The 15,073-nt window shown below is 46.7% G+C and overlaps 1 protein-coding gene across 1 annotated transcript in view; it reads left to right on the top strand.

Moving 5' to 3' along the window:
* The window catches only part of LOC144754856 (polyunsaturated fatty acid 5-lipoxygenase-like), an 880,896-nt gene that overhangs the window by 506,862 nt on the left and 358,961 nt on the right, over positions 1-15,073 (top strand). Inside the window, exon 9 of the mRNA XM_078643117.1 lies at positions 534-620. Within this exon, the coding sequence (XP_078499243.1) occupies positions 534-620 (87 nt within the window). The remainder of the gene's footprint in view (positions 1-533; positions 621-15,073) is intronic.

Genomic DNA, 15,073 nt, shown 5'->3' with positions numbered 1-15,073 from the left:
TGAGGTCTTTGACTTGGAGTAATAAAGATTGCTGGTAGGTAACAGGCCATTACCTCCTTGTCTGACCTGCCCATTATAGTCATTAACAGTTAAGCTGATACCTAAGCGTTGGCAGGGCTTCAAGGAAACTATTTCAGTCAAAATGATGATTAAAAAATGTATTTATTAATGTCACAAGAAAGTTGACTCACATCTCAACAGTCCTCATTGAATTATTAGGAGAGGCTTGTGTAGCTTCTGTACATATATCTGCATTTGAGACCTCTGTGAATACTGCCCAGGAGGCTGCCACTCCTTTAGTTGTCTGTTCCAGGACATGTAAAAATTTAAAGTACATTTCCTACCTCTTACCTACATATGGGCTACCTAGGGGCGACTTTAGGAGTGAGTTATATGTAATAAAAGGGGAGTTTAAGGCTTGGCAAGAGGTTTTAAATGACAAGGCGATATGGCAGCATGACATTGCATTCAGGCTGCACCTTAAGGCATTCGCCTCATGGAAATTAATACTGGTTGTCTGTTTTGTTTCTCAGCTTTTAATTCCTCATGTGAGATTCACCATTGCTATAAATGCCAAAGCTCGAGACCAGCTTATTGGTGAAAATGGCCTATTTGACAAGGTAAAACACTTTTTGCAATTCCTACCTTACATATTTTGTTACATGTTTTTGGATATGTTTGGAAATTATGGGACCTCGTGCATTAATGTATTTTACAAAAGGCACTATATGATTCCAAGGTCATTACACACTCAATGCTACAATTAATTTAGAAATAAGAATCTGAAACCTTCTCAAACCACTCTGGGGGCTAGATGTAGGTAAATCTCATTTACCGATTCATAAATACCGAATTTTACCGATTTGGTATTTATGAATCTGTAAATGAGATGTAGGTAAAAATTCTGTATTTTTTACCGAATCGGTAAGATTCGGTATTTACCGATTCGGTAAATACCGAATCGGTATTTGCTATAGAATCCTAAGGGGCCTTATAGCCCATAGGATTCAATAGCAAATACCAATTTGGTATTTACCGAATCGGTAAAAATACCGAATTGCTAAGGGGGAACAGGGTGTCACTTTGACACCCTGTTGCACCCCTGTAACTGGCGTTTGCGCCATGTGACACACATACATGCCCTTAGGGCATGTCTGTGTGCCACATGGCACAGGTGTACATGCACAGATGTGCATGTACACAAGAATTCGTAATTTACCATGCAATTGTATTGCATGGTAAATACCAAATTCTAAAGGCCCTGTAGCACTTTTAGAAGTGCTACCTACATCACAAAATAAATTTTCGGTATTTTTACCGAATGGTAAATTTACCGAATCGGTCAAATTTACAGAATCGGTAAATTTACCAATTCTGTAATTTTACCGATTCGGTAAAATTACCGATTCGGTAAAATTACCGAAAATGTACGTTTTTTTTGCCCCTACATCTCAATAGCCCTTTACTGGTCGGAAACGGCAGAAAATCGGTATTTTCGGCCGTTTCCGACCGGTAAAGGTCTACCTACATCTGGCCCATACTCTCCACATGCAACAATCTATGTTAGAAAAACCACTCCGCCTATATAATTCATTTGAAAACACAGCACAAAATCTGCTGAAGCCACTTCTATTTTCCATCTCCTTAATAATGCAATAAATAATTGGATTACTTTTCAGTAAGCTTCATTACTCCATTTCTTCCACTCTCATCCAGCTACTATTTGAAGCAAGTTCATGTCATATGCACTTTATATTTTCAAAAAACAATGTAAAAAGAAACACACACATAAACCTCCTACCACAAGCAAAGGGGTAGTAAAAAAAGAGGCTCCTATCACATCATGTAGCAAGACCTGAGTACTCAAAGAATCAAGGCAGAAACATCTCCAGTGTGGAGAATAGGGATGTCTTGGGACAAAGTGAGTGTAGCATCGTGCTACTAATAAACACAGACACGGCTTGCTATTATCAGGAGCTTTATTCTCTACATCCAGTATCATCCCTGTCCCTACTCTAACTGCCCTTATCCTGTCCTGGCTCCTCCTCTTTCCTTCAACCCACCTAGCTCCGCCCCCCCAACTACTAGACTGTCAACTCCATTACATCTCCCCCTTTCTTAAGAAAACAAACAAACGTGATTTCAATCCATCTCCTCGATGAGTCTCTTTGGTGGCTGGATATCACGACGTGGCCGTAAAGACATGGCCTCCGTGGACACAGTCGGCAAAAGTCCATTTTGCTGACCTCTGCTGTCAGTATCACCAGAATTAGGTTCCTCAAGCGCAGGGGTGCCAGTGGGGCTCATCAGTGGTCCATTCATGTCTCGAGGACACCTCTTGAAGTGAGAGACGTTCCTGGTGATTCGGCGTTGTTCAGATTCACCAGTTAGCATGGTGCCCTTCTGTTGGGTAACCAGCAGTGGCTCGTCACGGAATCGGCAATCAGTCTTTCTCTGTTGCTCCTGTTTGACGAGGACATAGTCTCCTTCATGCAAGGATGGAGACCTCGCTCTCCTTTTGGCATCGGCGTATGACTTCATTCTGTCCTTGTTGTGTTTGTCAGTCACAGCCATTTCGTGGTGATTGTGACTCGGCGATCCAGCTTGCAAGGCCCCTTCCCATGTTAGAATGCGATTTCTCAGGGGTCGTCCTAGCATGAGGGTTGCTGGGCACTGTCCGGTGGTAGAGTGTGGGGTAGTCCTGTATGCTCTGAGGACTTCATTCAAGGCGGCCTGCAGTTCCTTCTTCTCAGCCGTGGCTTGCTGAAATGTCCTTTTGATCATGGCCATAAACCTTTCAATGGTGCCATTTGCCTCTGGCCATAGTGGTGTAACTTTCTTGTGCTTGAAGTCCATGTACTTCTCAAATGCACTGAATTCATTTCCATTGAACGGGGGACCATTGTCCGTCTTAACCTCTTTGGGGACACCCCATGTTGCAAATACCTCATCTAGCACCTTGAGAGTGCAAGAAGCACTGGTGGACGATATTATTTGTGCGATGGGAAATCTGGAATATTCGTCAATTATGGCAACTACATATTTCCCAGACTGCAGCAGTCCGTAGAAGTCCATGGCAATTTCTTGCCATACTCCGCTGGGCAGGGTGGTCATCTGTAGTGGTGCCGGGGGATTGCTTTTGCTGGTCAGCTGGCAGAGATGACAATCCTTCAGGGTAGACTCTACCATCTGGTCAAGAAACGGAAACCAAACACGTTCCCGTAGGGCTCGCTTTGTGGATACAACTCCTCTGTGGCCTTCATGGGCCAGATTGACAACTCCCTGCCATAGCTGGCTGGGGATCACAAGTCGTTGACCTCTCAGGATGACTCCATCGGCAGTGACTGACAATTCGTCGCAGACGTGCTGAAATGCTTGCATCTCTTTCCGGACGGTGGGGTCTGGGCCTTCTTCGTGGGGGTTGTGCCTCCATCGATTAGTTTGAATCCGGCGGAGTACCAACTGCAGAACAGTGTCTTGGGCGGTGACCTCCCGGATGTCGTTCATGGGAATGGCAGGTGGAAGTGCTTGGTCAGCCACGAAGTGGATATATTCCTCAGCGATCGAAGGTTTGGATTCAGATGACAGCTGAGGGTGGCGGGACATATAGTCAGCCGGGTTCTCCGCCTTCCCCGGTTTGATGGTGAAAGTGTACTCCTGAAGTCTGAGACCCCATCTCTCAATTCTCGGGGGCATCTTGGATCTCGGGTTGCCATAGATGGTGACCAGTGCCTGATGATCGGTGATCAAGGTAAAGTGCTTGCCATATATTAAAACATGAAAATGTACACATGCCCAGACCACTGCAAGACTTTCCTTTTCAGGCTGTGAGTACTTCTTCTCAGGATCAGACAGGCTGCGACTGGCATAAGCAACAATCCGCCTCTGGTCAGAGTCATTGTCATATTGGGCTAAGATGGCCCCCAATCCAACGGGGATGGCATCTACGGTAATCTCGGTCTTCCGGTGCGGATTGAAGTAGGAGAGGCTGTCAGCTGACTCCACAGCACGCTTGATGTCTTTGAATGCTCGTTCGCATTGAGGGGTCCAGTCAAACGGTTGACCAAGCTTGGTGAGGATCCGAAGGGGGTGGCTAATAGTCGCATAGTCACGGATGTAGCGAGCACAGTAGCTGGCCATCCCCAAGAAAGATCTCAAGTCCTTGACGTCCTGTGGGCTCTTGGTATTGTTCAGAGTCGCAATCTTGTCTGGATCAGGCTTCATACCCTCATCTGAGAAAATGTGGCCAAAGAATTTTAAAGTGGCCTGGTGAAACTCACATTTCTCCTTGTTCAATGTCAAATTTGTGACCAACAGGGCATGGCAGACGCGATCAAGAGCAATGTCATGTTCACGAACATCCGCCCCATAGACCAAGATGTCGTCGCTGTAGTTCAAGGTGTTGGGGATGTTTTGGATTATTTGCCGGATCGCCTCTTGGAAGATTTCTGCGGTGGACGAGACACCAAAACTCAGTCTTTTATACCTAAAAAGTCCTAAGTGTGTCGCAAACGTGGTAATGGAGCGAGACTTGGAGTCTAATTCTAGCTGGTGATAGCCTTTGTTTAAGTCCAGCTTCGAAAATACCTTTGCACCATTCAGCGCAGCGATCATGTCGCTCAGATGCGGTCCAGGGTGCCGCTCCCTTTCAATCGCAGTGTTGGGTAGACGCATGTCAACGCACAGTCTCACCTTATTGGGAGTCCCTTTCTTAGGCACGATGACCACCGGCGACACCCACGGGGTCGGGCCATCCGTGCGCTCTATGATGTCCGCAGATAGGAGTTCTTGGAGTTCGTCCTCGACGGCACTTTGAAGATGAAATGGAACCCGTCGCGGGTGCTGTGCAACGGGTCTGATCTGTTCGTCAATGTGCAGATGGATTTGACGCCCTTTTAGCTTACCCAGGCCCTGAAATAGTTTGGGAAACTTGCTGACACAGTTCTGGTTGTCGGTGACTTTGAATAAGATTTCCACCAGATGAAGACGCTCTGCGGTAGGAAGGCTGAGTAGACCGTCGGCTTCAGGCCCCTTGTTAACATGTATGACCGCAGGTATGGTGATGTTGTTGTGAGTGAGTGTCGTGTGGAATTCGCCCAGACAAGGAAGTGGTCTTTTGGACATCCACGTGAAAACACGGACTGGTGCAAAGGTCAATGGGGGCTTCGGGATCATTTTCTCGTGTTCCGTAACTGGAATGTAGTTCAGCGAAGCTCCGCTGTCCATTACAAATTTAGTGTCATGGTTTCCCACTTTAATGTCTAGGCGTGGATACCTTTTGAGTTGATCAGGATCTGCAATCATGTTTAAGTATTCCACGGTGTATGCAGAGTCCCTAGATGAAGGTGATCTCGAGCCCTGTGACGGGGATCTGCGTTCCCAATGCGACCTGCGCGATTCTCGGCTGGAATGCGATGAATTTGGGGACCGCATGGGCTCTCCTTGAACAGCTCGTATGTGATGTTTTCTTGTGTCTGAGCGAGACGATCTCGTTGTTTCACTTCGCCGTTCTTTATGATAGTCTCCGCACATTGCTTCGAAGTGGTTCGATCGCCCACATTTCCTGCATCGCTGCCCCATTGCTGGACAGGTGTCTACATGGGGATAGTCATATCTGCATCGGTAACATCGCTTAGTCCTTTCTGGCTTTCGGTCCCTTCGCCCTGGTTCTCTTCTCCTGTATTCTGGGCGTCGTTGGCGAGATGTCGGTCTTGGCCTCCATTGTTTCTCTTGCGAGTATTTGCGTCTGCTACTGGGTCGGTCTTGAATGCAGTGTGCTTGCTCATGGCTTACACTGTGTCCTGTTTCGATGGTGGCGGCGTGTTCTTCCGCTTGGTCATAGACACGAGTCATTTCTTCTATTTCCTCCAAACCATGGGGCTTTCTCAGCAGTCGCCTCCTGAGTGTTTCGGAGTGACAACCGGTTATGATTTGCGATTTGATGGCAGCGTCAGGCGAGAAAGTTTCAAACTCGCAGTGTCTCGACAGTCGTCGTAACCGGGTGATGAATGCACTCATCGCCTCTTCTTTTCCTTGACGTGCTTGATGAAATGTATGTCGTTCATAGTCCACATTCATTTTGTGGAGGAACTTTTTGTTCAACGACTCACATACTTTGTCTTAAGTTCCAGCATCTGCAGGCGGAAGGTCCTTAATAATCTTGCTTATTTCTCGGCCCGCTAAGTTGCGGAGGGCGATTAACTTTTCTTTGTCTACCGTCACTTTGGATCCCTCAATATAATCTTCAAAGTCTTCTAGCCATTCTTGCCACTTGGGGCCCATGCTCCCTCCAGTGGTCACGGTCAGGGGTTCTGGAGCTCGCAAGTGTGATCCTCCCGCGACGAGGGGCTTAGCTTCATTCCGCTGTGGTGAAGTGTTGGGAGTCACCATTGTGTCGCTGTTTCCTTCTCACTCTTTCCTTTGCCTTTACTTGTTTTCTTGCTACACTGCTGCCATTTATCAATGTTCGTTCTTGTAGTTCACTCATATTTGTCACTGCCAATGTTTGTTTATTTCTTTTCACCAATGCTTGTTTATTTGCTCTTGCCAATGCTTGTTTACTTCCGCTCGCCAATGCTTGTTTATTTGCTCTTGTCAATGCTTGTTTGCTTTTCTTCGTCAATGCTTGTTTACTTCTTTTCGCCAATGCTTGTTTATTTGCTTTTGTCAATGCTTGTTTACTTCTTTTCGCCAATGCTTGTTTACTTGCTCTTGTCAGTGCTTGTTTACCCTTTTCCGCCAATGCTTGCTGAAATTGCTGGATGCCTGACTTCAAAATGGCCGCTCTACAATGACCAAGGGGTCTGTCTTGGAAGGTGCCTGACTCCAAGATGGCCGCCATCACTACATGCACACGAGGCTTTCTCTCATGGCTCATTCGGTCCCAGTTCACTCTGGACTCACCGGCAGGCGACTTCAGGCAGTATCACACGTCTGGATTCACTTCTCTCCAGCTACCGCTACCACCAGGTGAGGTTGGGGTGGGCTCCCGCCTTACTCTGCAGATTCCCGCGCTTCATCGGCGACAGCATGCCAGGACTCACGCATCCGGCGTGAGGTTTTTTTCACCGTCGGCAAGCACTCGAGCTCCGACTTCAACGCGCTCATCAGCGCCTGCCAGCGGATCTTCAGGGACGGCGTCCACCACGCTGGGAGCGCTTCTCCTTCGGTCTTGGGTGCGAAGCAGGGTCGGAGTGGGCTCCCGACTTCTGCGCTTGCAGCACTCACCCAAGGCACACGCTTCTGGCGTGAGTCGCGCTTCGGCGCGATCGGCTTCTTTTCTTCCGAGCGGTTCAGCGCTCGTTCCTGCGGCCCCTCTTGGCTCCCTCTCGGTTTCTGGAGGGGCAGGGTCACCTGCTGCTGGCCTCGTCTCCTCAGGCGGCAGCTTGGGTTCACTCGGCAGCGTTCTCCTCGACGCTGCCTGGGACAGGGTGTTCTCGGGGGGTGCTGTGGGCAGTGGGCTTAGCATCCCACCCTCGTCGCCAGTTGTAGCATCGTGCTACTAATAAACACAGACACAGCTTGCTATTATCTGGAGCTTTATTCTCTACATCCAGTATCATCCCTGTCCCTACTCTAACTGCCCTCATCCTGTCCTGGCTCCTCCTCTTCCCCTCAACCCACCTAGCTCCGCCCCCCCAACTACTAGACTGTCAACTCCATTACAGTGAGGAAGACCCAGAGTAAGAAAAAAAAAGCTTCCTTGATGGTCATTTCAAGAATTATATAAACGCCTGTAACTACTGCCAATGTGGATCTTTGTGCATGTTGTGTAGTGGGAATGCGACAGATGTTGGGGCACGGAACCATGAGAAATCCATATAAGGAAAAACATCAGTGAGTGGAGTTAGTCTTACATTGAACTTTGGCTGCCGCAGCAGCACACCTTTCGTTCAGGCAGGAGAGCACATACAAAAGGCTGCAGAGTACTGTGCCATCTTTGTGATGGAGTAGCACTCCGCCAAACTCTAAACCAGGCCCTATGATAGTTGCCGAGAAGAGGAAAACTGACAGGGGTCTGGCAGGTGTCTCGACCACTTCCAATATGCTATGTGCATCTGGAGTAGTTTAACCCCATGGTATTTCCAAAAGCAGCTGGTCTCTTTTATTTCCAGAGGGATCAAAGAGAGTGCTCTCCAGAATTTGGTTCCATAGAGAACATTCATTTTGAGAAAATTAATTCCTAGAGGAAAAATCACACCTTTGCTCCAATCAGAAGAGCCTGCACATTGATTTATACGTCACATTTTTAGATACGTAAATTTGCAAGCGGTTTGTGCCTGCTCGAGATGTCTTGCTTCACTTGTGCCTTCTGGTTGGATGTCAAAATATCGAGAATATATCCAGCGAATGCTATTTCCAAAACAGGAAAAGAGTCCAAAAGCCCACTCTCATCCAAACAGCCCAGACAGGTTTATCCAGTATCAATACCAAAATTGAGAACAATCCTCAGAAAATTCATATTTATATAACTTTTTTTAATCAAAAAGTTGGAAGTAAATTGAAGAAATGCACGTATCCCCTATATATTATGGGCCAATGCTAGCCCTTCATCAGGGAAACTGCTGTGAACATAAATAATAAACAAACAATATACCTCAAAAGCCCATATTTTAAAAAGTAAACAAACACGAAAGTACAGCTAGAATGGCATGCAACTCGACCAATGCTGCTCCATTTGACACAGTCCTTATAGAACAGAAAACAGTGTCATGTTCCAAAGGATGTAACTGGCAAACATGTGCAGACCAGCAGGACCATGTGGTATAAAACAAGAGGTGCCAGTGACACAGTGCAGTGTGCACACAATGCAGCGAAAACTCACTCGCAGATAGTTCAACCAAAAACAGCCGGAGTTAATTAAGGTAAAAAAGTTAACACAATACCTGTGTAAACGCAGCCTTCAGCAAAACACTGTGGTGCCCAAAAACTATAGTGTGAGCCACGAAATTGAAAAGAAACCCAGGTTCTCACCTTATCCTAAGATATCCCTATGCGCTTCAAAACAAACAAAGTGTGAGGAAACAAGCTGATCACTGTTGAGTAAAAAGAATTCTACAGTGGCTACCATAAAACCGCTAGTCGGTCTAATCATATGATTGAAATGAAAACAGGCGCCATTGGATTTGAGAAGAACCATAGACTAAACCCTGTGTGGAGGGTGGTGCTTATCAGAAAAATCAATAGTGCAATTCAGTAGAGTGAAGCATGAGAGTTAACAATAGAATAATGCCATCTTATAAAGAGTCATTGGCATAGACAAAGGTGAAGAATGTGTGAACAAAACACAAAGGTTTGTCCTTGGGAGAAACCAAAACAATCTCAACCACAAAAGGAAGGAAGAACATATATTTCAGCTGTGATGAAAAAACCGACAAAAAACATGATTGACAAATGCCATCTAAAACCTACAACAGAAAGAGTGAAAACAGTAGAGGAGTACCTACTGAAAATTGGATCACTTTCAGGGAGGTAACTGCACTGTATCCTCAACAACTTAATTTGAAAAATGACAATGTACAAGTTGTGGTTAAAGGAACATGTGGCCAGCAAAATTTGATGGTCCAGCAACGAACTAATGCTAAATACATTATACGATCATAAAAAACAAGATGTTTCCAATCAGTCATTCAACTCCATGGGTGGAAGGGTATTTTTTTTTAATTTAAAGAAGAACTTTATTGAAGTAAAAAATGCAACAACATATATATAATCAATTGAAGCTTAAATGCAATTTGTAACAGTGGATTAATTAACAGTACAATTAAAATCAAGGAAATCAAAAGGGTTGCATATACAAGAAAAGTTATAACAAATCTAAAGAGAGAGAAAATCATAAGGGGAGGGGGTTAATGCTACAATAATGTAATGCTAATAATAAAGGAGTAGGAGAGTATAAGACATATTAGAAAATACCAACATTATGAAAAGTAATGGCTGTAAATATGGATTTTTAAAAAAGACAAATTGATGCAAAAATGTAAAATACAAGACAATTCATGGTGACTTGAAAACCTCATCCAACAATGGGCAATGAAGGGACGTCTTTCGAGCAGAGGCGCCTAAGAAAATATTTATAGGAGACCACATATTCTCTCTTTTATGGAGTAGAGATAAAGGAGAAATGTATGTGCGATCAAGTCGGTGGTTATAGCAGACACTGTACCACCAAGCTTGAAAAGAAAGTTGTGAAGATTGTTTCCAATTTTTTGTTATTTATTGGAATGCAACTGCAATTAATAAGTCTACAATGGGAGTGTAAGGGATTGCCAGTTGTCAGAAAGAGTGCCTAGAAAAATATTCATAGGAGAGAACGGAAAATGGGCGTGATATTAATTTGAGACCATACCTTCAACCAGAATTGATGAGTACAGGGGCAAGAAAAAAGCATATGAAATAAACCTGCATTCAAAGCATTACACGACCAACAATTTGAGGTGACTGTAGGTTTGAATTTATATAATGTGCTTGGAGTAATCATAAGCCGATTGTATAGAAAGAACAGAGTTTGAGTAGTACTAGCCGAACTTGAACTCTTACGAAATTTTAACCACAGCTTATCCCAAAACTCAGTTAAAAATAAGTGAGTGCCCAACCAAGAGGCACTTGGTTGGGCACTTAATGAAGGAAGGATGTTATTTTGGGAATGTAAAGAGCGAGAAGACGAAGATAATGAAGACAAGGAAGAGGAAATAATTTGAAGTCAAATCTTAAATTTATTGGAATATGTTTATGTTTCCTCCAGTAAAGCGTCCTGCGGAGAGTGCTGTCTCCTAGCGTACTCTCGTTCCTGTAAGTCAAGCGACGCCTCGCGGTCCCCGCTCCGCGGGTACCGCTCGCAGGCTGAGGACTTTTGCTTGCCATCATTTCTGGACTTCCCTAAGTGCAAGGAGCACTAACGCGACCTGTGTGAGGCTGCAGCTGGACCCCAAGGCGTGAGGCGGGACTGCGAGGACCAGCGTGCAGCGCGGCGCTGATCGGCCGCAGCTGGTCCTCTTCCCGCCCCTCCACCCGTCAAAAACAACGCGGTGTGTGAACCGCCCGGGTTCCTCCAGTAAAGCGTCCTGCGGAGAGTGCTGTCTCCTAGCGTACTCTCGTTCCTGTAAGTCAAGCGACGCCTCGCGGTCCCCGCTCCGCGGGTACCGCTCGCAGGCTGAGGACTTTTGCTTGCCATCATTTCTGGACTTCCCTAAGTGCAAGGAGCACTAACGCGACCTGTGTGAGGCTGCAGCTGGACCCCAAGGCGTGAGGCGGGACTGCGAGGACCAGCGTGCAGCGCGGCGCTGATCGGCCGCAGCTGGTCCTCTTCCCGCCCCCTTCACCTGCTCTTCCTATAACATCGTTCAGAGCAACGCGCACGCGGGACGCGCGCGGGGCAACGGCCGGGGCGAAGACCGGGCAAAGAGCGGGCCGTTTAAGGCCGTTCAAGGACGGCCCAGGCCCTGAATCCCTGTCTCATCGCCCTGAAACCACCATCCAGGTAGGCCGTTTGTCATTTAACCTTCCTTGAGGCCACTGCCATCCAATACCTGGTATAGCATTTTCATCTTTAACGCCAACCATGCGGCACAAAACAAGAAGCTGTACCAAAAAAGCTACGGTGGTAGCGCAAGTGACTGGTCCCATTGACCTTTTCATCTCACGGGTAAATGAGACAATTGACAAGAGCATTGTACTCCTAGAGAAAAGAGTCTCCCTGGACCTCATGAATGCCAAGCGTTCTTCCCTGGGCTCCCTTGCAAATGCAACTTCACCCTCTCAGCAAGCTTTGAACAATTGCTCTTTGCCCTTGCCCTTGACCACCGTAGGCACTGTTACAGTACCGAGTGCTGTCGATTTGTCCGTTACCTGTTCGGAGTCGGACCCGTCCTTTGTGGATCTGGAGGCGACCCCAGATCTAGAAGCCTGTCGGACACCTAGAGAGGCGGAGCCGGGTCTGGATGAGTTAACTGCCAAGTCGACCCCTCACGTGCCTAGTGATTCCAGGGGAAAGGTTGCTTTTATCCCTACAAAAGTAGCGACTAAGTTCAAAACTAAGGAGTCTAAACCTAAGGAGAAGACTAAAGCCAAAGTTAGTAACCACAATTTGGTAACACCTATTCCACACACAGCGCCTGGCATCCCATGTTGGGTCGAAAACATGGTCACGGACCTTAAGCACGATCTTGAAGCTACAATTGCGGCCCAAATCAAACCCTTGATTTCTAAACTTGATAGGCTAACATCGCTCATTAATACTAAATGGCCCAACAAAATTAATGAGCTTGGGCCTGTCCAGCAACAAGGGTATAGAGAACCACCACCCAATCCCCAACCGTCAGCTAAGGTCACTAAGCCCACAACTGATAAAGCGAACATCTTTCCATCTTCCAAGGACCAAGCTGCATCACATTCTCCCCATCCAGGGAACAACCCTGCTCAACCGCCACCTATTCCCAATACAAAAGCGGTGAGCAATCTTTCATCCGTGCAGCAATTAGCCGTTGGTACCAAATCTAACACCTCTCAAACCACGGATCCCAAAAGGAAACCTACGAATACCTTAGCCTCTGACTCTACCAATAACTCTGAAGCTCCTAAGCCAAGGCAGTCCCGCTATAAGTCTATTAGTCTGCCACCAGAAGTTTCTCCTTTTGTGGTTGTGTTAACTGCTGTCCCCCCACTGAAGGAAGGAGTTAAAGAGACCTACGTAGAGTTAAGAAACAAATGTGCCCAGTGGCTCCAAATACACAAACCACTGCCTAGCAGCATGAGCGGGGATATTCTTACTGTACGTAGAGGGGATTGGGTGGGTAGGAGTAAGAAAACAATACCAGGGGATGTAATTACTGTTAATTTTAGGGATGTGGGGGCTGCGACTTTCATCTGTAATGCACCTAACAGCGGTCCTGCCACCCCGATCAAACCACTCCCCTTGTCTTACTTCCTCCCCAACTTGACAAGACCCAACTTCCACCGGCCAATCATTCCAGGTAACCAAGGGCCTGTACGTCCCCCTCAATATGCCCCTAACCATTGGCAACAGCCGCCTAACTTCCCACCTTTTGTCCCGCACCATGTTGGCCCCCAGTGGCAACAACCTCTCCACCCCCTACCACCTTTTTTCCATTCTACTCAGCAGTGGCAGCAACTTCCTCAGCAACCATTCATTGCCAATCACCATTGGCAACAGCCATGGCAGGATCCGTCTCCATCCTTGTCCTTTAACCCCTCCTATACACAGTTTGCCCATTCAAATAGGTACTGTGCACTGGATGAGGTTGATTGACTTTCTCCTAAGGGAGGCTTAGATACTAACCTCCCTCATGCAAATATCGACATGAAGGATGCAGCGCTGGGTACATTTCTCCCTACAAACTCAGAGGTGTCACCACCTACACTAATTAGGGACAGTGCAGATTCATCTAACTCCCACTGCACTGTGATTTCAGACGGAAACTCAGCACATGGCGAGTTAAAAGTCCTTAGCTGGAACCTTGCTGGGATCTCAAGGAAACTAGGCCTCCCGGAGTGGAATGCCCTGGTTGATGCCCACAAAATCTGTATATTTCAAGAGACATGGGCCATGGAGCCATTGCATCGGGTGGGGTTTGTCACTTTTTTTACACCAGCAGTAAAATCCAAGGCAGGGAAGGGACGGCCATCGGGGGGGCTTATTATTTGGATAAGTATCCTGCTTAACTGCAGAATAATTACTAAGAAGGCAGGAACCCCGGATATTCTTGGTGTCTCCCTACTGGGTCTACGGGGAAGCATAACTGTTGACCTCTACAATGTCTATATCAGGGGAACAAAAAATGGGTGTATTTCACCCACAATGATGGAGCTTGAGGCTCGGTTGGGAGAGCAGAGCGGACTTGGACATATCCTTGTAGCAGGGGATTTTAATTGTACATATGAACCCCTCCCTCTAGAAGGAATTCCAGATTTAGGAGAAGAGGACAGTAGATGGGGTATCCCTACCCTCTCTATTCCACCCATCAAGCGCTGGACTCGCAGTGCAATCCATCTAAATGCACTCACATTGGAGTTTGGATTAAGAGCTGCTAATGGTCGCACTCGATCTGACCTCCTGGGTGCTCCCACATTCAACAGAGTTGGCCAATGCACACGGATTGACTATATTCTGCTGGATAGGGGCCTCTGGAGCCATGTTAATGACATGGTTATTACCAACACTATAGAGAGCGACCATAACCCACTCTCCTTATCCTTAAAAAATCCTTGGTACATTCAAGTACTGCCAGTCTCTCTTGGCCGCCCACAGGGGATTACTGTCGCCACTTGTGGCAGGCGACTAAAGTGGAGCAAGTTTATGTGCAACACCGACAAACTATCCACAATAGACGAAGTGGTTAAGGGCACGCAAGCCGAAATTGGCTCTATTGATCTAACTATAGCAGCAGACAAGGTCACCGCTATTTTTGAAGCTGCCGTAAAAAATATTGGGGACCTCTTTTGGGTACAACTGCCATCAGGGAAACAGAAACCTAAACCTAAAGGCAAACACGATTGGTATTCGGCAATATGCAGGAAGGCCAAATCACGCTTAATAGAGGCAGTCAAAGGGAAGTCTCCCCCACTAATCCAAATTGCCAGAAGAGACCATAAAAAGGCCTTACAGGTAGCTAAAAGGGAGTGGGAGGATACCTATTGGCTAACCCTTAAGGAAGCCAGTATGAAAAAAGACTCTAAATCCTTCTGGGACACCATAAGGGCACGAAACAGACCGGACAGCGACCTTGTAACCTGCAACATTCCGAGCCAGGTATGGGAGGCTCATTTTTCCAAACTTTATTCCTGCCGTAACGACATGAATGGAAGAGGGTTAGTCCAATCCTCTCCTTACACTGATTATATTCTTCTCCCTAGTGATCCTGACTTTACACTCAAGGAAGTAGAATATGCTATTAACTCCATCATTTCACAAAAAGCTGCAGGACCAGATGGCATCCCCGGGGACCTGCTAAAATCCGATGGTGTTAATTGGGGTAAATTAATCCACTCCCTCCTTCTTGCCATCTGTAGGGGTGCCCCCATTCCCGTGTCATGGAAGGGGGCAGAGGTGGTTCCC

This window comes from Lissotriton helveticus, chromosome 5_1 (assembly GCF_964261635.1).
Source record: "Lissotriton helveticus chromosome 5_1, aLisHel1.1, whole genome shotgun sequence".
Lineage (NCBI taxonomy): Eukaryota > Metazoa > Chordata > Amphibia > Caudata > Salamandridae > Lissotriton > Lissotriton helveticus.
The sequence above is the reverse complement of the archived record's forward strand: the minus strand, read 5'-3'. Positions and strand labels throughout refer to the sequence as shown.